Source organism: Atta cephalotes (genome assembly GCF_000143395.1).
Source record: "Atta cephalotes unplaced genomic scaffold scaffold00010, whole genome shotgun sequence".
Taxonomy (NCBI): domain Eukaryota; kingdom Metazoa; phylum Arthropoda; class Insecta; order Hymenoptera; family Formicidae; genus Atta; species Atta cephalotes.
This window is the reverse complement of record NW_012130074.1, coordinates 5712416-5738093: the sequence shown is the minus strand read 5'-3', so window position 1 is coordinate 5738093 and position 25678 is coordinate 5712416. Positions and strand designations below refer to the sequence as shown.

The 25678-nt window shown below is 30.8% G+C and overlaps 4 protein-coding genes across 4 annotated transcripts in view; 2 read left to right on the top strand and 2 right to left on the bottom strand.

Moving 5' to 3' along the window:
* The window catches only part of LOC105627789 (nuclear pore complex protein Nup214), a 6146-nt gene extending 631 nt beyond the window's left edge, over positions 1–5515 (bottom strand). The window contains exons 1-3 of the mRNA XM_012209069.1: positions 5483–5515; positions 4394–4696; positions 164–4277 (exon numbers count right to left, since the gene is read on the bottom strand). Coding sequence (XP_012064459.1) covers positions 164–4277; positions 4394–4696; positions 5483–5515 — 4450 coding nt within the window. The remainder of the gene's footprint in view (positions 1–163; positions 4278–4393; positions 4697–5482) is intronic.
* A 668-nt stretch (positions 5516–6183) lies between these two features.
* LOC105627787 (UDP-N-acetylglucosamine transferase subunit ALG13 homolog) lies at positions 6184–7164 on the top strand. The gene is made up of 2 exons (XM_012209067.1): positions 6184–6284; positions 6528–7164. The coding sequence occupies exons 1-2, from the start codon at positions 6189–6191 to the stop codon at positions 6942–6944; spliced, it is 513 nt and encodes a 170-aa protein (XP_012064457.1). The 5' UTR covers positions 6184–6188; the 3' UTR covers positions 6945–7164.
* LOC105627788 (succinyl-CoA ligase subunit alpha, mitochondrial) lies at positions 7029–10884 on the bottom strand. The gene is made up of 7 exons (XM_012209068.1): positions 10848–10884; positions 9831–10066; positions 9535–9756; positions 8421–8525; positions 8157–8336; positions 7792–7926; positions 7029–7686 (listed from the first exon to the last, which is right to left on the bottom strand). The coding sequence occupies exons 1-7, from the start codon at positions 10882–10884 to the stop codon at positions 7603–7605; spliced, it is 999 nt and encodes a 332-aa protein (XP_012064458.1). The 3' UTR covers positions 7029–7602.
* Positions 10885–13325: 2441 nt separating this feature from the next.
* LOC105627786 lies at positions 13326–16880 on the top strand. The gene is made up of 12 exons (XM_012209066.1): positions 13326–13509; positions 13620–14058; positions 14161–14288; positions 14387–14502; positions 14904–15040; positions 15135–15247; positions 15410–15539; positions 15690–15927; positions 16026–16193; positions 16272–16466; positions 16579–16661; positions 16748–16880. Exons 1-12 carry the CDS (start codon positions 13326–13328, stop codon positions 16878–16880), a joined length of 2064 nt encoding a protein of 687 aa, XP_012064456.1.
* Positions 16881–25678: the final 8798 nt, after the last annotated feature.

The following is a 25678-nucleotide window of genomic DNA, read 5'->3' as shown; positions in this document are numbered from 1 at the left end:
TATTACTTAGTTAGTACGTACGTAAGTAAGTAAAGTAAATAAATAAATAATAAGTAAAAGTAAGTTACTTACTTATTATTTATTTCTTAATAAGTATATATATATATATATATATATATATATATATATATATATATATATATATATAATATCAACTATTTACCTATGCTAGGAGACTCAAATGTAGGAGGTGAACCAAAACCGCTACCTCCAAAAACGGGTTTCGATCCACTAAAGATGGGTGACGATCCAAACACTGGCTTGGCGCCAAAAGCGGGAGCTTGACCAAAAGCAGGTTGGCTGCTGAGTATAGGTTGCTGTATTGGAGATGTATTAGGCACAGTAGATCTGAAGACATTTGTGCTTGCAGGAGAACCACTAACTGCCGCCGGCGATGTGTTACTTGTCGTACCACCGAATGGAGAAGCAGGTGGATTTGTCGCTCCACCAAATATAATACCGGATTTCGAGGCATTGGCGTCAAATATAGATCCTGGTGAGGTTGTACCGAATCCTGTTGTGTTACCTCCAAAGATATTTCCACTTGGGGAAGTCGTCCCGAAGATAGAATTCATGCTATTACCTCCAAATATAGAGGTGTTCGAGGAGGTAGCGGGCGTATTGGAGAATACGGAGCTCGAGGTATTACCAAACGGCGTTGATGCAGGACTGATTATCGGCTTTCCAAAGATATTCGCCGTCGACGCGGACGTCTGTACACCTGGGAACTGCGCGTTCGATACCGGAGACGCTATCGGACTCTTGCCGAAAGCTGGCGTGATCGAAGTTGCTGTTGTTGTCACAGGCATACCGAAAGAAATTGTGCCTGCAGAGGTGGCATTGGTTGAGCTGATCCCAAAACTTACGGCTGGCATACTAGTGGTGGTGGTCTCACCGAACGTTGGTTTACTTAGGGAAGTCTGGAAAGGAGACACGGTGCTGCTCGCAGGCATCGCCGAAGAGCTAGTAGTAACACCCGCTGATGTGTTTGCGAATCCGCTAAATACCGACGTGGTAGTTGGCGCCAAGGTTGATGTCCCGAAAGTAGATGTAATCGATGGGAAAGAAACTGCGCCGAAAGTAGTCGTAGCGGGCAGTGTGATCGTCTCTGATACTGTCGCTGTATTTTTTATGATGGTCTGGCCGCCAAATATTGGTGCTGCGGCTAACGGAACCTGGGCAGTTACAGTACCAAAAGTGGATGGTTTCACTTCAGGCGTAGTGACTTTCTCGATGACGACCGAACTGGTGGATGGCATCTCCGTCATCGATCTACGAACGGCGTTCGCATCTACAACGCTAATGGTAACTCCGCCAAGAGTCATAACGGATGTAACAATGGCAGTCGTCGCGGAAGTCTGTGCTGTAATAATAGGTGCAGCTGCAGCGAAACTATTGGAAGTCGTGATCGTATTTACCTTTCCATCCGCGCTGTTGCTTGAGTGATCAACTTGATGAAGAGTCAACGTGCTAGGAGATCCCAAGGATAAAGCCGACAGTTCTATCGGTGTTTGCATTGGTATTGTTTGAACTGTTATCGTGGGTTCTATAGTAGGAGTGTGGGGTATGGATTTCGAATAAGCGAAGGACATCATGTCAAGCGCAGTACTAGAGGACGAACTTTTTGTAACAGGCGGAGTCATGTTAGCGAAACTGAATGTGACAGCAGCGTCCGTTTTTACAGCTGGCACCGCAGAGAGTGATGAAAGATTACGTGGGATTCCCATACGAGTAGTTTCCGTTAATGGATATTCTGTCGATAACACGTCTTTTAACAATCCGGTCGAGAATAAAGCAGATTCCGGAGCTTTAGAGATGTTATCACTGCTCGCCAATTCCTTATTATTCCTGGCAGTTGCATCTATGAGAGATTTCGAAAAAAAACTATCTTGACATTTCGGCGCCGACGTTCCAAACGTGATAGATGTTGGAAAGTTAACGTTCAGATCTTGTTTCGGTTTAGATTGGGACACTGCGAGAACTGCTGGCATGACGGGCTTTTTGTCCATTTGCTTGGTAGAAATAACTGCACCAGAAAAAGAAACGGTTGTTGGAAGTAGCTTCTGTTGCGCCTTGTTTTGCACAAGGATGCCATTTGTGTCGGATGAACCGATTCTCGCAACAATACTGTTCAACGAAGCGAGAGGACTTTGCGATTTCGACTGCTTCTCGATCGGCTGTTTGACAGTGATATTTTGTTTAACAATCGGCGGCTCGGGTTTGGTCTTAGTCTCATTGATCACAGGACTGAGAGACGCCAGGGAAGACAACGTAGCCTTCAAACGATCCTGAATTGGTGATGGATTAACTGGCTTAATAATTCTTGGAGATGATTCGTTGAGCAATGCCTTTAACTTGAGCTGCTTTTCATGTGTAAAACTCAGAGTTTTCGAAGCGATGGTTTTGCAACGGGCATCTATAACATCGGTCTTTCCTCGAATAATCGAAGCTGGCGATTTTGGCGAACTCACATGCAGACTCGCCATTGAGCGATTAAGATTGGACACACCACTAGCTGCCAATGAGCGATTGAGAGACTTCCATCGTCGCGAAATTTGCTCAATCTTCTCTTTTTCTTTTGCAATAATCTTATTATGCATTAGAAGATTCTGATACACGTACTCCAAATTGGGAATGTTCATCTTCGACTTTACATGCGCTTTGTGGTCCGACCATTCTAGATCTAAGATTTTACTAACTTGATTCAGTTGCGTTTGCGTGTAATAGTACCACCGTTGCAGATCTGCTATTTTGCTGTTTTCGCTGCAGTTTCTAGTGGTGATATCAACACTGGCCGCGTTTTTTGATTTAGTTTCTTCAACCCATGCAAATGACTGAAGCAACAAAGCCTTTAAATATGCTATATCGCTGGACAGACTATTCGTCGTGTCCTTTAAATCTCTCACAAACTGTTCTATGACGACGGACATCTCTCCAAGCTGTTTCTTTTCTAAGTCTGTACCACATTCCCACACCTGTAATTCCAGCCTACTTCGCAGTTCTTTCTCAAACAATGCCTGCTCCTGTATATAAGCTTGCATTCGTATGTTATCGTCTATACAAGCTTTCTGTTCCGCTACTTGTGGCGAAATTGCTTCTTTGTCTACAACCGGCTTGGTTTCCGTCTTTATAGGTTCTGACACTGGTTGTTCCTTAGGCATAATTGATTTTACAATCATCTGCGGCACAGCTTTTTCTTCTTGTAGTTTTGGCTGTTCCGTTGGTTGCTCCACAGGTGGTTGAAAAAATCCCGCCACCTTCAGAGAATCGCCAAATATATTTGTTATCGGAGCAGGCTTTGAGCGTTCCGGCGCCATCTCCGGTTGTTTCAAACGAGGAGTGCTAGTAACCGCATTCATAGCAAATGATATTTCTACAGAAGTATTAGACTGTAACGGTGCTGGAGGCGCGATAATTTCCGTAGGAGGGATATTAATGGCAGGGCAGTTGGATGCCAGATTAACCATGTGGAAGCTACATAATTTCCCGGATGTTCCAAAAATGTGTAAAACGGGAACTGGATATGGCAATGTCGAATCCGTGCCCCATGGTAACTTGGTAGTTGGAGACTTGTCCACAGCCAGGCCCAAGGGATAAATTTCTGTAGTTCTCATCAGCGGCAATTGAGCCCTACCACTGTCGACTAATTGCCATTGATTCCAATTCGCGCCACCGTCTGTAGTACCTAATATAGCTATTTCACTGCTGGTGCTACTACCCGCTATGATAAGTCCCCATTCCGGTACATGTTCAAAATAATAGCGTGGAACGCTGTCCTCTCCTTCAGCTTCGGGAAAACCGTATGTAATATCTTCATAACATGTAAAAATAGCATTTGTTTCTCCTTTCGGTGCGTCAACGATGAGAACATTTATATGCCGCTCGTTATTCAGATATGCAGCACAAAATTGATAATTGCTGAGCCATAGGATGTTAATCACTTCTCCCATGGATGGTGAAGGACCTGTGATAGTTCTAGCAACTTTCAAAGTATCTGGCTTTAGTTGTACAATGTCTCCATTCTTGCAGCCCACTGCTATTTGTTTGCCTTTCGGACTCCAAGCTGCGCATAAAGCCTGTGGTTCGTTCGACACTTTGGAAAGTACAGATATTTTTGGTACACGATTTTCTTCTTCTATCTTCAGTTGAAAGCTACCAATAATACAATCACTAGTAACAGTGCAAAGCGTCGCAGGTACAGTAGGATTCCATCGTATGTCTGTTATGTAGCTATCTACCTTATTCGATGGTGTTATTTCAAGCAGCAGGTTGAGACTCTAAAAAATTAATGCATTAATTAATAATAAATATATAACTTCTGGATTTCTATAATACTGGATAAAACTTCGAGATCTGTTTTTAAGACTTCTGGAAAAATATGCTACGTGCATACATTTCTAGCTAGTGAATGGGCATCATATATCAATACTGTAGGCTTCAATGCTATGCCTATAGCAATATAATTATAATCACAATTAATTGCAATCTTTGATATAACGCCTGGTAATTGAAGTTCTATCTTCCATTCTGCATTGTTCTCCTCCGCTGGCTTTAAGACAGTAACTTTATCATCATGTCCTATGTAAAGTAGTCCTCGTTTCTTGTCAGCCACAAGAAGATTACAAGCAGCAGGAATATATGCAGGAGTCTTCAAATCGAATACTTGAAACGTATTTGATTGTTTAAATAAAAATTCCTGAAAGAAGCAATAATAAATATCAAATTAGATATCAGAAAACATAATTTAATTTTTTATATCAAAAGAAGCAATGCTTTTTCTTTAGCAAAATTATATCTGATTAGTAGTTTTTAAACAAAAATAATTTAAAGCCAATAAACAAAATTCAAAATTATACATAAATTAAGAAATGCACTGAATATTTATACTATTTTACTACTTCTTCCAAAGATTTTATACATGCAAATTAAATATTTTTTAAATATATTAAATACAATTTATTTGATATGATAAAGTTAAAAAAATTATTGTATATAAATTATAAAATTTAATTTTACCTGTTCGGAACCTGTTAAGAACAAATGTTGTACAAACACAGTAAAAGTTACTCAATTATTTGTTCCATATTTGAGAGCTACTTTATATAAAAATTAAAATATCATAGAATTTAACGCAAAAAATTGTTCAATTTGTTTTACGCTTAAAAACTTTTTTTAGACCATATAAAAGAGATGTCAAATTGATGCACGAACATATATATATATATATATATAATTTAATTGATCTATAATATCATACAAATACTTTAAAGGTCAACGTTTTATGCAAAATCATATTTGCTCAATCTTCATAGAATTATCGAAACGAGTGGTGTCCCGTAAGGAACCGAGTAAAAAGACTTAAAATAAATTTTTTAAGTGATTGTGCAGCTTCTAAAAACGATTTTTAATACAACTTATTCGCCGGTTATACGATCTATTTAAATCACGCATGCAATTCTTACTACAAAACAACATGCTATACCTGCACGTATATCGGATCCAGCGATGCCTTCATTCTTACAATATTTTGCAATTATTTTTCGTAAACACTTTACAATGATTATCGAGAAAGATCACGTCCCACCTCGTCGATTGCTCGTCAATCGTACCTGATCGCACCTTAACCGAATTTCAACAGACGTATTAAAATCAGCACTGACACCACCGACTTACAACTTGTATGATGTTCATTCGAATGTAGAATCCAAGTCCTTGGCAGTGTTGTTAACTCTGAATTCTAAAATTCCGTTAAGTTGGATAGCAATATGAAACTTTATCCCTAGGATGGAAAGTGAAAAGTGAAAATTTTAAATGATGTATCACGCACATCATGCATGAAATAGAACGCATCTTTGATTAAATGGGATTGGTTGGTTTTATAAATAACAACCAATCATATTCATTTGCTTGACGAATAAGCTAGCCGACTTGAACGCATCCATTATGACAGATATTTTATTTTAATCTTTCTCGAAATTTAATCTTTAACAGTTAATAACTTGTTTCGCGAGGCATGTCGTATTTTTTTTGCCGGAATCTTTCATTTTGAGTAAAAACCTATCGAATGAGTAGATTTTCGAATGAGTAGATTAAGAGTTGAGATGAGAAGAGTATTTTTAATAATTACCAAAATGGAAAGATAAGGGATAAATAATAAGCCATTATTTCGATACAAGAAACTACATTACATGACTATGTCGGATAAAAAAACTGTATTTGTTACAGTTGGCACAACAAAATTTGATGATTTGATAACTACAGTATTGAATCGTGCAGTTCTGGAGGTAGATAGTATTTAGATTTGTTCGCATTGCTTGCATTCAGAAGCTTTCTGTCTCTTGAACGCCTGAATACATATTTATTTCGTTTCAAGTATAAAATTTTTTAAGAATTTTAAGCAACGCGAATAAACCTATTCTATTATTATTTACATTGATCTTTTTTGCATACTGTAGCATTTGATCTGTTCTTCATTGTATTTATATATGTATCTGTTAGAGAGTTTACAATTAATATTGCTATTCTAGGCCCTATCAGCACGTAATTACAGGCATCTAATCTTGCAAATTGGCAATAGCAAATTAGAACCGGATTGTACTGCACGTTATGGCTTCCATAAAATAGAAATTTTTAGATTAAGTCCATCCATTGGAGAATACCTGCAACTGGCAGACCTTGTAATAAGCCATGCTGGTGCAGGAAGCGTGCTGGAAGCTTTAGAAAGACGGAAACATTTAATTGTGGTAACCAATGATCTCCTCATGGACAATCATCAGATTGAACTGGCAGAGCAGCTGTACAAAGACGAACATTTATATTATTGTACTTGTAAGAATTTATTGCACGTCATACAAACAATGGATTTTGCAAAATTAAAGCCGTTCATCAATGACAATAGTGCAGATATTGCTAATTTTATTGATAAAGTAATGGGATTTAGGTGACAGTGTTAAGGCTATTTTGCCTTTCACTGAATATAGGAAGAGACTGCTTTATGTTGAAAAAAAAAAGTCGAATAGCTGTGGGAACAAGCAGCAATAATATTTATATATATTTGAATTCTTAACATGTTTTACAATAAGGATATATATTTCATAAAGTTTAAATTCATTATTGTAATATATTATATGCTTGATTTAATTTACAATAATAATACATTATACACTTAAACAACTGTTTCCTCAGAACTATGTTTACATATTATAGAAAAAATAACTCTGCAATTAGTTAAATTGCGACAGATCATTGGCAGTTTTAACGTTCCCTTAGATAATTTGTAAATTATTATTGGACAATTGTTTATTTTTTATTATTTACTGTTAACATAACAATTAATTCTGTAAAAATATCATAAAAGTTCACTGTTAAAATAAGTCCAGTTCTTTAAAAAATATCATTATTTTCAATGTAATCTTCAGCATTAATCAATGTTCTATGTTGAGAATAATTAATGCAATATTAGCAAGTGAAATAATTTTTATATTCTAATACACTACTATGTTCTGTGAGTTATTGCTGTATGGCATACTTTCAATTTATTTTTCACGAAGACATTTTACACGGATATGAAGGAAACTACACAGAATTATAGTAGTGTGTGATTTAATTAATTAAGCCAAGTCGTGTCATTTCCTTTAGAAGTTCATTACCCATTTGTGCAGGACTCCTTGTTACTATTACACCAGCCTAATAACAGAATTCATGTATATATTATTTAATTCCAAAAATTATTTAAAGTATAATATCAATGATAGGAGCATAAATGGTATATGAATAGAAATTTTGACTCACTTTTTCGAGTGCATCAATTTTATCTTGTGCGCCACCCTTTCCTCCTGAGATTATAGCACCAGCGTGTCCCATTCTTCGTCCAGGTGGTGCTGTAAGACCAGCGATAAATGATACCACTGGCTTAGCTTTTCCACCCTATAATATAACATATACTTAGTAAGTAAAATATGACATATTAGGTAAAATAAAAACATATTAGGTGAGAAAAAGTTCGTGGCGTTTTTTTTAATGCCATCTAACGGGAAAAACGCCACGAACTTTTTCCCACACCTAATCCTATGATAGGATTTCTAGGGTAAGATAGGATTAGATTAGGTTGGATTGTATCTGTGGGATTTGGGTACCAATAATTTTGAAGAACCAACAGTATTTTTTTCAATGAGATATTCTGCTGCAAATTCCTCTGCACTGCCACCGATCTCTCCTATCATTATAATACCATCGCAATCTGGGTCGGTAAGAAATACATCCAAACAATCGATAAAATCAGTACCATTAAATGGATCACCACCAATACCAACACATAGTGTTTGTCCAAGTCCCGTCTTCAAAGAAAATATTAACACATATTTGACATTTTATAAACATACAATCTTTTAAATAGTTTACAATTTTTTAAATGTGCTTACAAGTGTAGTTTGATTCACAGCCTCATAAGTTAGGGTTCCAGATCTCGAAACAATACCAATCTTTCCTTTTTGATGTATATGACCAGGCATAATACCAATTTTACACTACAATATCACATAAGAAAGAATTATATTTCATTATTAATAAATTTGTAATTTGTAAGGGTTGGGTAAGTTAATGTTTTTTTTAAACTAAATTAAGTTAATGCTAAATTAAGTTAAGCTTATAAAATTAATAAAATTAAATTGAAGGAATAAAGAATTAACTTAATAAAAGTTAAGGTTAAATTAACCTAAGTTAAAAAAAGTTAATTTTGAAAAAAATTATTTTTGAGATCAGAATGTCCTAATTTTTCTTAAAATGAGATTACTTTAAATAATCTTTACAAATATAGATTATTAGGCAAATTTAATTTTATATCCACATGTAAGTTACTTATATATAATAAGAGTCACATCATAAGATGTTTTCAAAATCTTACGAAAGAGGATATATATGTTTGCATTATTTCTCTTTCTTCAATTTTTATATAAGTTTCCTTAATTTCTGAAACGACTGTTCATGCATGTTTACGACTGTCACGTTTACGACTACAATTATTAGATATTTAGAAAATAGATGTGATAGAAAATGGATGTGTAACATTGTTCTACAATTCTTCATCTAAGGCTCATTTTATATTTATGTTGTTGAAATATTTGTGAACTTAAAATTAGTGTATTCAAATATAAGCGGGAATTGACAAAATCTATTGAGTCAATAAAACTGATTGTCACATGGTGTGTGACTTTTATTATTTTAGTCTCTCATCATAAAATCATTGATTTTCTTTTTCTAAATTAATTCTTTAATGTTTAAAATTTTATAGAAAAAAAAATATTAGCATTAAGAGATAGAAAATTTTTAATTTAAAAAAAGTTAATAAATTGAAATTTAAAAATAATTAAATTAAGTTAAAAATTAATGCATTTAAAATTAACTAAGTTAAGTTAAAAGTTAACTTTTTAATTTTTTTTTAACTTAATATTTCAATTAGGTTTTTACTAACCAATAACTTCTAGTTATTGGTTAGTAATTAGTTAAAATATAATTTGTCTAAAATTTTTTCTATACCTGTTCAGGTGCTATTATTCCAGGGCAGTTTGGGCCAATTAAACGTGATTTATTTTGTTCAAGTAATCGTCTTTTTACTTTGACCATATCATGTTGAGGAATACCTTCCGTAATACAAACAATTAATGGCATTTCTGCATCAATTGCTTCCATAATGGCTGATGCTGCAGCAGGAGGAGGAACATAAATGACTGTTGCAGTAGCCCCAGTTGCTTCTTTCGCCTATAAAGTACCACAGATAATTTAAATGTCATTCAGCGAATAAATTAATAAATGTTGTAAAAGAGTAATATTACCTCCTTAACAGATTTATATACTGGTTTACCAAGATGTTCTATTCCAGCCTTCTTAGGATTAACTCCACCTACTATCTTTGTACCATAATCAAGTGCTTGCTGACAATGGAAAGTTCCTTGCTTTCCAGTAAAACCTTGACATATCACTTTGGTATTTGCATCGATTTTTAAATTCTTCCTAGTTTCTGTATAATTAAATCTCACCTGAGAACGTAATAAACTTCCACAATTCTTGACTGAAACATTATAAGAATATTATAATAAATATATTATATATTGATAAATCCAATATAGTAAAATAAAAATATGTGAAAGGGAAGAATAACTAGGATATATTTATTAAAAATGTCAGTATGACAGCATATAGATTTTAATATCAATATGCAAATTAAAGTACAAAATCATGTACAAAAATATATATTGAACAATACTACATATAAATTAAAAATAAAAAGGTATGTTATCTTTTAGCATCTTGACAGTAAAATTTCTAGGTCAAAGTTCACTTGCCTGCAGATTATTCAACGAATGTAATTTGATGTTTATACTGACATAAAATAACAAATAGAAGATATCTATATAAAACATGCAATTTTCTGAGAAAAATAAAGAAAAGATTAAAGCATATAAAGAGGAAAGAAAAGGAGAATCGCTAATCCTAGCTATGTGTGAGTTATCATCACAGGGGAAGGGTCATGAGAGCATTATTGTAAGAACAAATCATCCAATTGCTTTGCATATGAGCTCATAGGTCGTTCCTAATTAGTAAAACACGCATTTCCCGATAAGGCGCGATTCAGTCGTAATTATGTCTTCCCTTATATAATAAAATGTTATCATAAATGCAAACTGTCAGAATTATTTTTAGTCTGTTCATAGGCTGCGCATGGCGTAACCAGCGGGAGAAAAAATCTCGAGAGTATTGTCGTTAAAATGTGCAAAAGTCAAAGAGAACATCGAAGACGATGCAACGCGAGGATATTATGGGACGTACGAGGATATGCTGCGAAGACCCACCAGCGAATTTTGAAAATGACCTGGTAGCCACAGCCATCTCTTAATTTGTCCTTTCCACTTAGGAGACAATGCTCAAAATTGAATTAACACCGAAGCACCATTGAAATACTAGTCACTACAATCGAACAAGAAGGTCAAGTCCAGGAAAAAACACAGACAGGAGATATCGCGCGAAGTTTGCCTGGTTGTGTCACGAACTTGCGAGAGCGTTGAATCGAGAATCGTGCCTCGATCGCTACATCTTATTGGTTTATAAACATGTCGCACTTGTTCTACTGGCAAATTTTAAATTTGTCCATTAATTATCCATTACTCGACCGAATATATAATATGAAAATATAATGAATATATAATATATACATATAATTAAATATTTCATCAATTTTTATATTATAATATTTTTTAAATAAATGTTTGAACATAATATGCTAAAGGTGCCTATCCATGCAAGCGGAATAGCGTAAGAGTCTGAGCACAAGAATTATCATAACACTTTACTTAGAGACTTAAGTTGTAGCTTTGGCGTATGATTTATTTCTCTTGGAGACACGGTAATAAGTATATACGTCATACGTGAAAGCTTGTGTGTTACTTACGTCTACAATTTAAATCTAAGTAAATGTACGACAATTCTTGTGCTCAGATCTTAAGACTGGGTTCACACCTTGACGGAAAAACGGAAGCCAATCGGAATTCGCAGTAGTAGGCGATACATTTCGCTTGTCGGCTTCTGTCTTTCTGATTGGCTTCCGCTTTTCTACTTTCCGCTTTTCCGTCAAGATGTGAATCCGGTCTAACGCGGAACAAGAACCACCGACGAGATACTATTTAAAGATCGTCAACCCTGGGCAAATTTTCGACGGTATAAAAAGAGCCCGGAGAGTCTGGAGGTAATTGAAGAACGCTAACATTATCGACAATTGATATAAATTTGCTATTATTAATATAAATATTTGGCTTATGCATTATTAAATTCATGATTTTTTATTATATAAATGTTCCATAAATAAATATGCATACTTGTAAAGCTAAAATATCCTATATATTGTAAAAAAATTACAATTTCTTCTCTGCAATTATTATCTTTGTTGATAATCAAACTTTGACGACAACACTGAAATCACAATTTTAAAGAAATCGAGTATCATTGAGTTCTAAATACATAAATACGTCTACTAAACTAATAAATCATAAAATTAACAATATTATCAGTTTTTAACTCTTATGCCCGTATAGTCAGACCTTGTACTTAAAGCTTCCTTAAATTTATCTTTAGATGCTCAGCAGCCAATGAAATAATTCGTAGAGTATCTAAAGATAAATTTAAGGAAGCCTTAAATATAATAGTCTCATTGGATATCGTGTGTGAATTAGAAAAAAGAATTTTACAAACTGATCAATTAAAAAATACTTCAAAATGTTTGTTGTAGCATCGCGTTGATTGTACTCTAGGCTGAGTTTCAGGAATTACGCCTAGATAACTCTAGGATGCATTTTTGCTATAATATATAACATAACGTAACCTATAGCTTAGAGTTATCTGGGCGTAATTTCTGAACGCAGCCCTGGATATCGCGTGTCGCGCACAACGAATTGAACATTGAGCTGATGTGCCGGAGGCATTACATTATGGATCGGGATTTATAAAGATGCCGGAAAGGTAGCGTGCTGTACGATCAGCAGGACGTCTGGAATGTTCTGATGAAAGCAAGTGTAGTTGACAAGAAGCACAATTGATGGTACCGCCGTTGCCAGATACGTCGCTTAAGAGACTGTCTGCGCCAGTCTACATAAATTCTTTTCGATTTCATTATCATTATTACTGACATAAGAATTTAATTATATCCACGTTTTTACATGGATCGCAATTCAATCAAATTCGCAGTGCCCCGATTACGAAGGTAATATCGGCGCGTATACAAAGTATGAAACAGACGACGGCGGTATCACGAAAATTAAATCTGATAAAAATGACGTGGTGAGAAGATACGCTTATCACTTGACGGGAGCGTCGAAGGAATTACAAGGTAAATGCACTTTCAGCGCACTTCGAATTATTCCATTGCGCTATTGATCCGAGATTTTATCGCGTGAATGTACAGCAAAATTCCGGAAGTAGACCGATACTTTTCTTCGTTCCCAACCGTATCCGAGTCAGGCTTTTCTTGCCTGTAATTCGATACGGTTCCCGGAAAAGTCGTGCGTAACGTACATTGTCAAAGAACGGAAAAAAAACCTTCAACCCTTCGGGGCCGCGCTTCAATGTGGATTATCATTGTTCTAGATTCGCACATATCCGAAAAAAGATTATTTTTATTATCTTTAATTTTGCGTATACCATCCTATCTTGGTGCAGAGTCGATTATTTCGATTCCGCGAATATTTTCCGGCTTTAATGTTATGCAACTGAATGTACTCGAGTCCGGCTACTCTTGTGTCTAATGCGTTGTATTGTTGTGATTATAAAATAGAAGTAGGATGGAGGAGAGCACAAGTTCAGAAAATGTCTGGCACAAGGGCAAACCTGAAGAGCAAAGCGAGCTGTTTCAAGGAGAGTCCACAGCCGCATCTGTAGAAGCTAACTCTACGTCGTTGGCTGATATATTTGATACAGCATTCACATCGACAGTTGATCCCTCTCCACAACCTCGGTTTCCTTCAGGTATACACAAGGAACTTGACAGTTTCTTCATCAATCTGTACATAAATTATTTTTCATGTACAAATTTTGTATTAAGACATAATACAATATGGAACATATCTCACTTACAGGTAATGAAATGGAGTATGAGCATTTATTTGCAGAAAGCGATATTGAAGAGTCAGATGTAACAGCTATAGGTCCTTATACAAATTCAACTCATCCTACTGCTTCCGAAAATAATTTTGTTTATGGAAATTATTTACCACAACAAGATGCAACTGGTGATTCACAGGAATATTGGCAACCTGATCTCTTGAATTGCAACATGTGCCAAAATAGACAAGAAAGAAATTCTAAAAAAGATCCTCCAACTCGACAATTGAATAATTCATGCGAGGAGAGAGTGTGTGATAATTATAGAAGAAAAAGAATTTTGCACGATCGTGATTTGACAGTCAAGCATAAAACTAAAAAGAGCGACGAGCAAAAATTATTGAGTGGTCAACAGCCAGATAGTTTGAGTATAGCAGGACCATCTAGATTGTCAGATCATTCTATTTCAAACAAGTATTTATCTGATTTATTAATATTTATGTATCAGTTGTTTATATATATATGTTGTTTATATATATTCATGTAATATATTATAAATAAATTATTACTTTGCAGTATAACGAGATCAACAGAAAATGCAGATGTTTTACAAAATTTAGGAAGTAATAATGCCAATGAGTCTAATAGTTTGTATCATTCAGTTATATCAAATGTGATAACTCCTGAAGAAATACGTTCATCTCGTATGTTTTTTTTGTAACATTTATAATATATTAAGGTTACATATATATACATATACATAAATCAATGATTATTAATTTATCAATTTTATAACTAACAGAAAGTGATGATGCACCATCAGCACCAGATTTGCAGTTAGATTGGTCCTCCAGTAGTGATAGTGATGATGAGGATGGCTCAGTTGAAGTACTTGGAACTGTCAACCATAATACCAAGGTATGTGAATATTTTTAAATATAAAAATAATACAGTAAGAACATTAATGTGCTAGTAATATATCATTAGTTAGCCTATACTTCTTTTTGGTATGAAAAATGATCATAGAGAAAGAAAAACTTTTTGTATGTTAAAAAATCTATAGATATAGCTTTTATTTATAAAGATTACTTTAGTCAAAACAGAATATTATTACTGCTATGGTCTCTATCAGCTATATAATATATCAAAGATTGCTATTAAAAAAAATCTTTATATTATATTATAATCTTATTATAATCTTATTATAATCTTCTATATTGAAAAATTTAATAATACACAAATAATATTGAAATAGGAAAAATTGTTAATGTAGACATTATAAAATCTTTATTTAATAGAACACATTTTTTATAATATAGAACTCATTAGAAAATACAAGTGAAGATAATCGTACAGTCACCGTAGTTGACTTAACTGTAGAATCTGATGAAGAACATACATCATCTACACCAACAAATCCTGTAGTTAATCCATGGTCAACAGATTTTAGTCATAGGTAAGCACTACATTCTTAAATATAATTGTCTTTATCATATTACAATTATTTTTTCATTTTTATTACATTATTTATATTGTAAAATTTTGTTTAGAAATAATACCCACTGTATGCATGGATCACCAGATTATTGGAATCATCTGCATAACATAGGCACGTATCACAATCACAGATTGCCTGTTCATACAAGTTATTCATCTATAGGAGGTATGTCTTTTCTATATTTAGAAATTTGTTTATCAATTAAAAAATGACATAATTAAAATATAAAGTTATTATAATATATTATATAATATATTATAAAATTATGGGGAAACAGAAATAATAATAATAATTATTATTATTTATTATTATTATTATTATAAACAGATGCAGCTACAGAAGTAGTACAAGTAAGACCACGAATGCATCCTATGCAACAAAGATTATGGATGAATCAACAACGTATGCAAGAAGTACATAGACGAAGACTTTATCACAGATCTTCGTCACATCACACGTTAGTATATTAATATATTTACATATATTATTATACATTTTATATTAACATATATATTTTATTATAATTATATAGATAATTATATAGATATTTTATTATAAACAAAAATGCACTTTAATTTATTAAATTGAATTTTATTATTATATATAGTGCGGGACCATGTAACGCTCATGTGCATTCATCAACTCAACATACTTGTGGAGAGGGAGGAAACAGTAGTCCCCCGAATACTCGGTGCAATAATGGAACGGATAACGCAGCGTATACAGAAAATTATCTCCCACCTCCTATTTTACCGCCGCCGCAGCAACCGACTGTTTATAGTCATCCTGAAGCTCGAGGGCCATCTAGTTTCTATAGGGGACCATGTCCTGTGCTGCCTATAATCGTAATCTAACAACTCATGCAATATATATTATCAATACAATATTTTATATTATTTTCTTATTACATTATTATATAATTTTCTTATTATTGTATCTACAGGTAAATCCATTGAATAATCAACCAGTTGACTCAATGTCTTCGTTAATGTTACCATCGTTACATCAACCAATACATCAACATGTACATCATCACATGTATCATTATGATCCACATCAACGGCCGTCGCAACGCATGCATCACGTTCACATTAGTTTCCATCCCCATATGGTTTGTTTTCTCTTTATATTGTTAAGTATGTTACACTGACTTTTCAAACATTGTTTCATATTATTTTAACATATATAGCAAGGATCTGGAGCACACCAGATAGGTTTGCCATTTGCACCAGGTATGTCAGAATTTGTATTGCAAGGAGCACGTCATATGTCACGATTGGACAATTATATGCGCATTGTTGATTTGCGACGTATGGCTCATATAAGTTGTGGGGCTACACAAGAATCAATTGAAAGCCATACATTCCCTCACAAATATAAACGAGTAAGGACTGAAATTTAAATAAAACTTTTTGATATCGTTATATATGAGTTATCTAAGCAGTTTTATTATAATATCTATTATATTAATTATGTGTATCTATTTATATATTTAGGTAAAAAAAGTAGAAAATGGCGAAGATGCTATTGAGAAATGTACAATATGTTTATCTGAATTTGAAGATTGCGAACGTGTTAGGTAAGAATTTTAGTTCCAACTTTTCTGTATTTTTTGTATTTTTTTAGATAAGACATTATAAATTATAACTTATTTTATTTATTCAGGAGGCTTCCATGTATGCATTTATTTCATATTGACTGCGTTGATCGATGGTTATGCACCAATAAACGTTGTCCTATATGTCGAGTGGATATCGAAACATTTCTCCATAAAGAATTTACTACTTCGGAACAATAGTTTAAGGTTTCCCATATCTGCCTCTTTTTGAAATGTAATCAGGTAACATATGTATATGATATCAAATATTTCAAGATGGTCGATCCAGGAAAGATATACTGGATTACTACTACTATTACGGAATAATATTGTAAAAATGATATGGATAATCAAAATAACAAAGCATCAGCTGAGTTCCTCAAGAAGACGAAAAGAATTGTCATTGTTTATTTTAATACTTCTAACTGTGGTTTATTTTATGCGTTTTGATAATGATAAATATTAAATTGTTTTATCAAATACTAATGGTTTATTAATATTTTATTTTTGTGTCTTTGTTTATAAATACATAAAATGAAATCTATATGAAAACATTCTACATTCTTTATATAATTTATGGAGATATATTACATATGTTAAAATATGTAATATTTTTAAAATATATACACAAAACAACTCAATTTAATTCTATATTGATATAACTTCTGGTATACAAGATAATATATACATATAAAAAATTATATATATTCAGTATATTTGAACTTATGAGAATGTATTGGAATTTCTATTGTAAATATTGCATTGACTGTATGTAAATTTTTGTAATGCTTGTATTAAAATTGTGATCTTAACAAAATTCTAGTATTTTACATGTTATACTAGCGATAATTTGAAGAGTAGTTTTGTTCTAATTTTGTCCTTTATATTAATATATACATGTATTAGACCCTATTTTAAATTCTGAATAATATTAGTATTATGTATGATCTGTATATTGGAAAAATATTAATTTGCATTTGTTACAGATTGCTAATGATTATTCTCCAAATGAAAATATCGTGCATTTTTTAAATTACTTTGTATTATTGTATCTATCAGTATATTATGTTACTTTTTGTATAGACATTCTAATTGAACGTAGCTTCAATTGAAATAATACTGAAAATCTCTCTCTGAAAATGATATGACAGGCTTGAATTATGAATTTATACTGAATTACTTTGATTACTATTACCGATGCTAAGCCAAAGACTTAGCTTAAGTTATAAACATAAACTGAAATATCTGATCTATAGAATGATTAAGCAATTTTAAATTAAAGATAATCGCCATTGCACCTATGAAAACTATGAAGAAAAGTCATTGTATCGTCAGGCCTTACATATATTGTCACTCTTGTACATATGTTCTATTACATAATAGAATCAAAATAATACTACCGTTCTATAATTATAATGATCCGTGGTAAAGACTACTTTTACCACATTAGTACCTTTACGCATACACACACATGGTATTCAAGATAATACTGTGACGTGAATAATTTTATTTTGTTAATGTACGATAAAAAAATATATAATATATAATATATAATAGGTACACAACACGTAAAAATGAACATATATCATACTTACAGAATTAACCGTTGCTGGTTTGATATTAAAAGAAATGAATTACGAAGAGGGAAGTATTATGTATTATTATCAAAGATTTTTATGAAGTCCAAGTTTGGTGAAGATCTATATTTCTGCTATAGATTATAAATTTTATCGTCTGAACGTATAATAACGATCTCATATAATTATTTCATTATTGATGAACAATTGTTATCGTGGAAACATTTTTACACTGCCATATACCAATACTATCATGATTCAGTTATTATGGAACATGGGAGAGTGTCTCTTTAATGATCATTTTATTTTATACAACAAATTTTAATCGAATATATTAATAAAAATTTTAACTATTAAATTAATATTTCGAAGGTGATATGTAATGCGTCCTGTTTCAAGGATTGTGAGAACAGAAGAAAAGATATATTTGCCATATACAATCAAGTAGTTAGTTATAATTCGTCTCGATTTCTTATTTTACGAAATAAGAGCAAATGGATATATACATATATGTACCTCTATATTAATTATAATTACAAAATGTATGTGTGTATATATATATATATATATTGGAAAATAATTTTATATACTTTCGTATAAATAATAGGAATTTATACTGTATATATATAATAAAATAGGAATGATAATGCGAGATATTAACTTACTGTTGCAACGCTAGAGTAAACGAGTTATACAAAATACATGACCCTTAAAAAATTATTGCTTTGTTTAATTAAAACCACTGAAAATTCGATTAGTGAATTAACTATTAAGTAATACAAGAGACTCGTGATACTTAAATAACATATATATAAAATGTTTCGTCGCAATTTGAGACTGAAAAGAGCGTGTTTTTATAGTAACGGCAAATGGAATGTGTACTCCAACACAATAGGTATAGTAAGCCGTAATTGGTAAAAAATACAATGATTTCAATTAATGTTTTCGTTTATAATGACACCGGATATCAATTTGTATTATTGTGTACATAAGATTATCATGTACATAAATGCGAGATCAGATTGATCACTGCTCTTTTATAACCCGTAAATCACCGCGTACTCGGAATCGTATGTAAGTGATCACCAAAGATACGTGAAATCATTAAAACATGATTATGCGTCATATGGGTAATTCATGTGATACGTACGAACAGCGTCTCGAAATCGTTTCTGAAGCGTAAAATCTCAGAAAGACAGTTTCGCACTGGCCGAATTAGCATTGAGAAAGTAATATCGTGAGAAAGACTTATTTTCATGGTAATCTACTAATGGCGATATGATTTCCCTTGATTTATATCGAGCATCTGAAACAGGTTTGTTATAGATATTTAACCTAGATTCTTTTCTCCGATAAAAAGAATACAGTCTTTCATTACGCTTCTGTATGATGATTCGTATAAATATGTATGTAATTCACTTTCTGTTATACATAATAAATAAAATTATTTTACTTTATATAACATTATTTAAGTGCAAACATGGAACGGGAAATATTTTTCTTCTGGTTAATAAAAAGGATATATTCAAGAATGTTTAAAATTCAATACCACTAATTGTGAATATAATTCGTCCAGCCTTTATAAATCATTTGGCTATATTCCGATGCTTTTTACTGCAATCTTACGCAATATATAACGTAAAAAATAATCTACTAATTTTGTATGTAATCCTTAAATAATCTACTAATTGTGATATTACGTAACAATTAATGAATTATTATGACTTATTATATTAATTTCAACAATTAGCAATTTATATTGATGATCATACATATACTCTGTTCAACGAGAGAATGACCTCGGTTTGCGCATAGTAAGCAATGTAATTCTGTACAATCTATACTGCGCAAAACGGACGAGTTTTCGACCGATCCGAGATCATTCTCTCATTATAGAATGTTTAATGTGACAGATAGAAGAAAATAGATAGTAATAATTGAATTTAAAAAATATATCTTATTTTGCGATATTTACAATAATTATTGAGAAATTAATAAAAATCAGCGAATGAACATGTATTCGCGCGATTCTGCAAATATAAGCGCGCGGGAAAGAAGAGATAACCCGACGTTATATGATGATCATGATTGATTACAATTGTGATGAAACATTGGGAGTTCCAATGTTCGCAATTTGGGACTGAAAGGAGCGTGTTTTTATAGCAACGGTGATACATAATGGATTTATTCCGCAATAGGTGTAGTAAATCGTAATTGGTAAAACCACAATGTTTTCAATATTTGTGTTTATAATGACATATATATAAGTTACATGTATCCGGTAAATCGTTATAAATCAAAACATTAATTGAAATCATTGTGTTTTTATTAATATACATATATATGTTTATGTCATAAACATAAAGTTAACTCAAACTTAACTTTTATGATAAGTAGCAGTAAATTTATATAAATTATTATATTGAATTTATCAATTATGAAATAACAGTTAACAGTTTTCAGCCTGGATAAACACTTCATATTTTGTACTGTCTTTTGTTGCTGATTATTGAAAAATTCATAACTTTCTACAATATTTATACATGATATACTTAATAAGTTTTCTATTTGTGTAATTCAATTATAAAATGCAATTGCATATTTTTAAATTAAACTTTATATTTTTGGTCTAAATATTTGTTATTTTATTCATAAAAGTATTTAAAAAAAAGTATTTTCTAAATTTATGTTATTAAAATATTTATAGAATGATGGAGGTTATTTAGATAATTTTATTTTTATCCAAGCATATAGCAATATATCAATACATTTTCATCTTTTCCAAATAAATGTTTCTTAATATGTTTATTAATAAATAAATGTTTTTGCATTAATCGATTAATTTTCTTGTTTTGTGTATTAATTATACATTATCAGATGGAAGCTTATTATAATTAATAGTTATTTTCTTATTATCGCTATTGATTGAAGACTCATTACTTATTAATATTTTATTATTCTTACCATTCTGTTATTTATTAGGAATTCGATATTAAGTAAGTTATCCATATTTATTATATTCTTCTATACAAAAGATGTGATATCAATCGCTTTTTTTATCAATATAATCATGAATATAATCATCGAATACATGGAATCACACATTATGTAATAAGACTAATATAGTATACATTTCAATTTTATAATTCTTTTTCGCTTTAATCACATTTTTTTTTTACAAAAATCTGATTTTTCTAAATATTCAATCAAATTTATTTAAGATATGTATTATAGTCATTTTGATAATTACAATGGAAAATATGTTTAAGTAGTTATGTCAACTGTGTACTTCTTCAAAATAACACCTGACGTATAAGCAAAAAGAATTTTTACAGAATTTCCTGCTGCAATTCCTTCCATGTTCTTTAATTAATAAAATATACTAAATTAAATTTACGAGAGTATCGACTTTATCAAGAAAAAATAAAAAAGTTTATAATAACTTGTTTTATAATTATAATAAAATATTTTTTGTACTAAATCTCTCATATTTCTTTATTTGAAATAAATAATTTTTATTTGCATAGTAAAAAAATTTGTACATTGTGTTGAAAACGATCCACTCACGTTTGTGTTGAATTTTTCAACATATTCGAATGTTAATTTAACATAATGTGATTTTATTTAAAGATTTTTTTGTAAAATTGATATTCAATGTTTCTTAGTATCAAAATGACACAATTTATGAGTAAGTGAATAAATAACATAAAAATAATGTGTTTTAAAACGTAAATTTTAAGACAAATGAATAAAATACGTGTTAATTTAATACATCATAAATGTTAATTTTCTTAAACAATGCTTCTACGGTTTATTTACAAAACTATCGATATTACCTTCTTGATAAGTATTATTTTAATAAATTTTTTTTATATTTTATTTTGATTATATTGAAATATGATATTTGATTTCCTTGACTAATCGGCATGTTTATATTACATACAATATATTCCGGTTTTTGGGTAACTCACACGATTATACGATATTTGCGTGAGTAAATATGCAGAAGAATATATATATTTTGTTTTAACACGCATACAATTAAATCCCAGTCTATAAGGACTGGTGACTGTGTGCTTCTCCGTCCATTATAAAGCGAATGCGTCAGAGGGGAGCAATTCAGTAGTCCGTGAACGGTCTTTGTTGTCAGAACTTTTGTCGATCTATCAGTCGATATCTTCTTAAATCTTCTTTTCCATAATAAAAAGATTTCCGTTCGTATATGAGTAATAACGCAATTATTTAGTGAGTAATAACAAAGTTGATTTGCTTCTGTTCTAAAAAAAAAAATCCGTGCTTGTCAATTTCAATGAAAACTTACAATATCACAGTTTTAGAATCTTTCATCAGTTATTAACGATTAATGAATAAATAATAATTAATTTTTTTTATTACCATAAGTGGAGACTGTCTTTAATGTCTTTGTGTTTTTGCATCAGCGAGACATCTAATGATATTGAAATTACATTAGTTTCTCTAATCTCTTTCAATTTCAATGCTGGCAGTGCTATTATAAATTATGATGTGTTGTGAGAGTGTGCTGAAATATTTCCTAAAAATTGTAAGAATCTCACAAAAGTTGCTGACGTTTACGTAGGTATATAAAGGAAAGCTAAATTGAACGATAGTTTCTAATCTACATGTGATAATACAATCTGTTCAATAAGAGCGTGACTGACAAAATTTTTAAACTATTTATTATAAAAAAGAATAAACACAAATTATATATTTTATAATACTACTGCACAATTAGTACTACAATAATTTTGTATTAATAAGTATCCGCTGTTGTTGATTATTATCAACATCTTTGAGATATACTTTCCACTAATTTTACAGTACAGTCTGTTTATAATAAGAGCGTGATCGGGTAAAATTTTATTTAATAATCGTTACATCTCAAAAACTTTTTTAATAGATATAATGCTTCCTAAATGATTTTGAACAGTAAGTTCTTCCCCTATGACGCATTATGCAAAGACTCTTGAGTCCGGTTGCATCAACCTTACTTTAAGTAAGTCTTAAAATTCTATCTCGCTCTCTTTTGATTTTAAAGAAAGAAAGTGAGAGTTTTAAGCCTTGTTTAAAATCAAAATAATCGTTGGTGTAATCGAGTCTTAAGACTTTCCATTTTATGATGTAAGTAGACACAAACATCATTTTATCTTTTTTGAAATACTTTTTAGTGAAATACGAAGATAGAACGATTCTTGTGTCGCCTTGTGTTAAATGGAAAGCACTTTTAATTATTCCATTTTTGTTAGAGAGCGACAATAATAAATATCACGTACGTTAAAAAATTCGAAGTTTTTCTTTGCATACACTCGAAAGGATTTAAAACACCTCAGAAAGCGATTGCAAAAACCGCTATGAGATATAAATAAATCGAAAAAGCGGTATTAGACAACAAGTTAATAATTTGCTGGATCGTAGTAAGACATAAAAGATATATTGAAAGTTATGTCAATCATTCTTTTAATGACAGACAATATAATCGTTACACTTGAGTCAAATATATAAATTCCTATATTGCTGTGGTTATTATATTTTTAATGCATTTTTCATAATAACAGATTTATCTTTATCATATCATCCGAAAAAAATGTTAATTATATATAATTATATAAAAAAATTGACATATTTTATATACAATTATATATAATTATATATAAAATATGTTTATATATATAACAATTTTTCTCGAGAATTGTTTCGACATCTGTCCAGGGTACATATTATGCGAATTATTTGTAATGGATTTCGATCAAAATTATTTAATTATTATTGATTAAAATTTCTATTATATTTAAAAAGAAGAAAAAAATGGAATAATTCCAATTGGAATTCATTCAGACTTGTTATATCATGTCCTATTCTGTATATATATATTATATACAATATATATTATATACAGAATATAATAAAACTGTATATAATATGTATTTGACAGTCATGTAACGTTTATTTATTCAGTTGATTTTAGTCTTTTACTGAAAAATTCTTTAATCACTTTGATAGATGTTTTGGATTTATTAGAAGAAATTAAAACATTTTTAATATGTTATTTTAAAAATGTATAATTTGAAATATACATTTTTTTTTGCATAGTAAATTTTACATGAACATTTTTTAAATTTTACATTTTAAATTTAAATGTAATTTTTCAAGATTATAGTCAAAATATTAATAATTTATTTTTTACGACATATTTCGAAAAATTAAATGATTTATCAATTTTATAACCTTTGTATGCTATATATATTTGGTAGTATCCTTGGCATAACGTTACTTTTATTTAATTCAGAGATTTTATCAATACTAGGTATAGAATATATAATTTGTAATTAATTTTGACCATGAAACGGAATCGTCGAGGAATCCTCCAGTAATGTTGTCACGCTAGGTTGCAAAAAATAGCGAATTCGTATGTACTCAATGCACATTGGAGCACATTAAAGCTGTCGTAGACAAATTAATGTAAAAATATGTGTTTAATAAAAATATAAAAACAAATTAAATTATGAAATTCTCAATATATTTTATTGTGCTGTTAAGTAAAATTTGTATTTTACAATTCGAATTTCGAAATATTTTACTCTTATACAGATTAAATCTTATACAGATAAGTGTACAACAGTTTTCATATATATTAATGCGCAATAATGCATCCAAATTCGCTGTTATTAGTACATCATCATCCGATATGATTAATTTATGCATCCATTCAAACAATTACCCAAGTAGAACTTATTTTCGTCAATTACAGCGCGGAATAGGGCATTGAAATCTCCATACATTTATTTTCCAGCGCTTACATATATCATATATTTAAATATAACTTTCAAATACAGTCGAAAATTGTTTTCAATATTTTAACAATGATAGATCATAATTACGTTTAACAAGCAATATCATTCATAAAGATTTAGGTACAAATGTTATTATAGATATATGTTATTATGGAAACACGTAGTATATATAAACAATTAATATCTCTTAATAAGAATCTTTTTTACAAAACAATATCGATAGAAACAGATGATAAAAAGCGATTTTGATAAATGACGCTTAAAAAATGCAAAACAGATAGCAAAATCTTCTTAAGTCAATATCCAATATATATATAAATTTTAATAAGAACTTTATAAGTTTGTTTATTATTAAAAATTTAACATTAAAATTTATAATGTTGTTTTACCTAAAAATATAGCATCTGAAAAATTTTATAAAGAAAAAGCATTTTATAATTATTGTTTTATAATTATTGTTTGTGATTTAATAATATTAGAAATGTAAATACCTATAAATTATTAATAATCTTAGACAGATAAATTAATTCTGATTGCATTACCTAATAAATAAAAAAGCTTATAAATTATATATATATATATATATATATATATATATATTATATTAATAAAC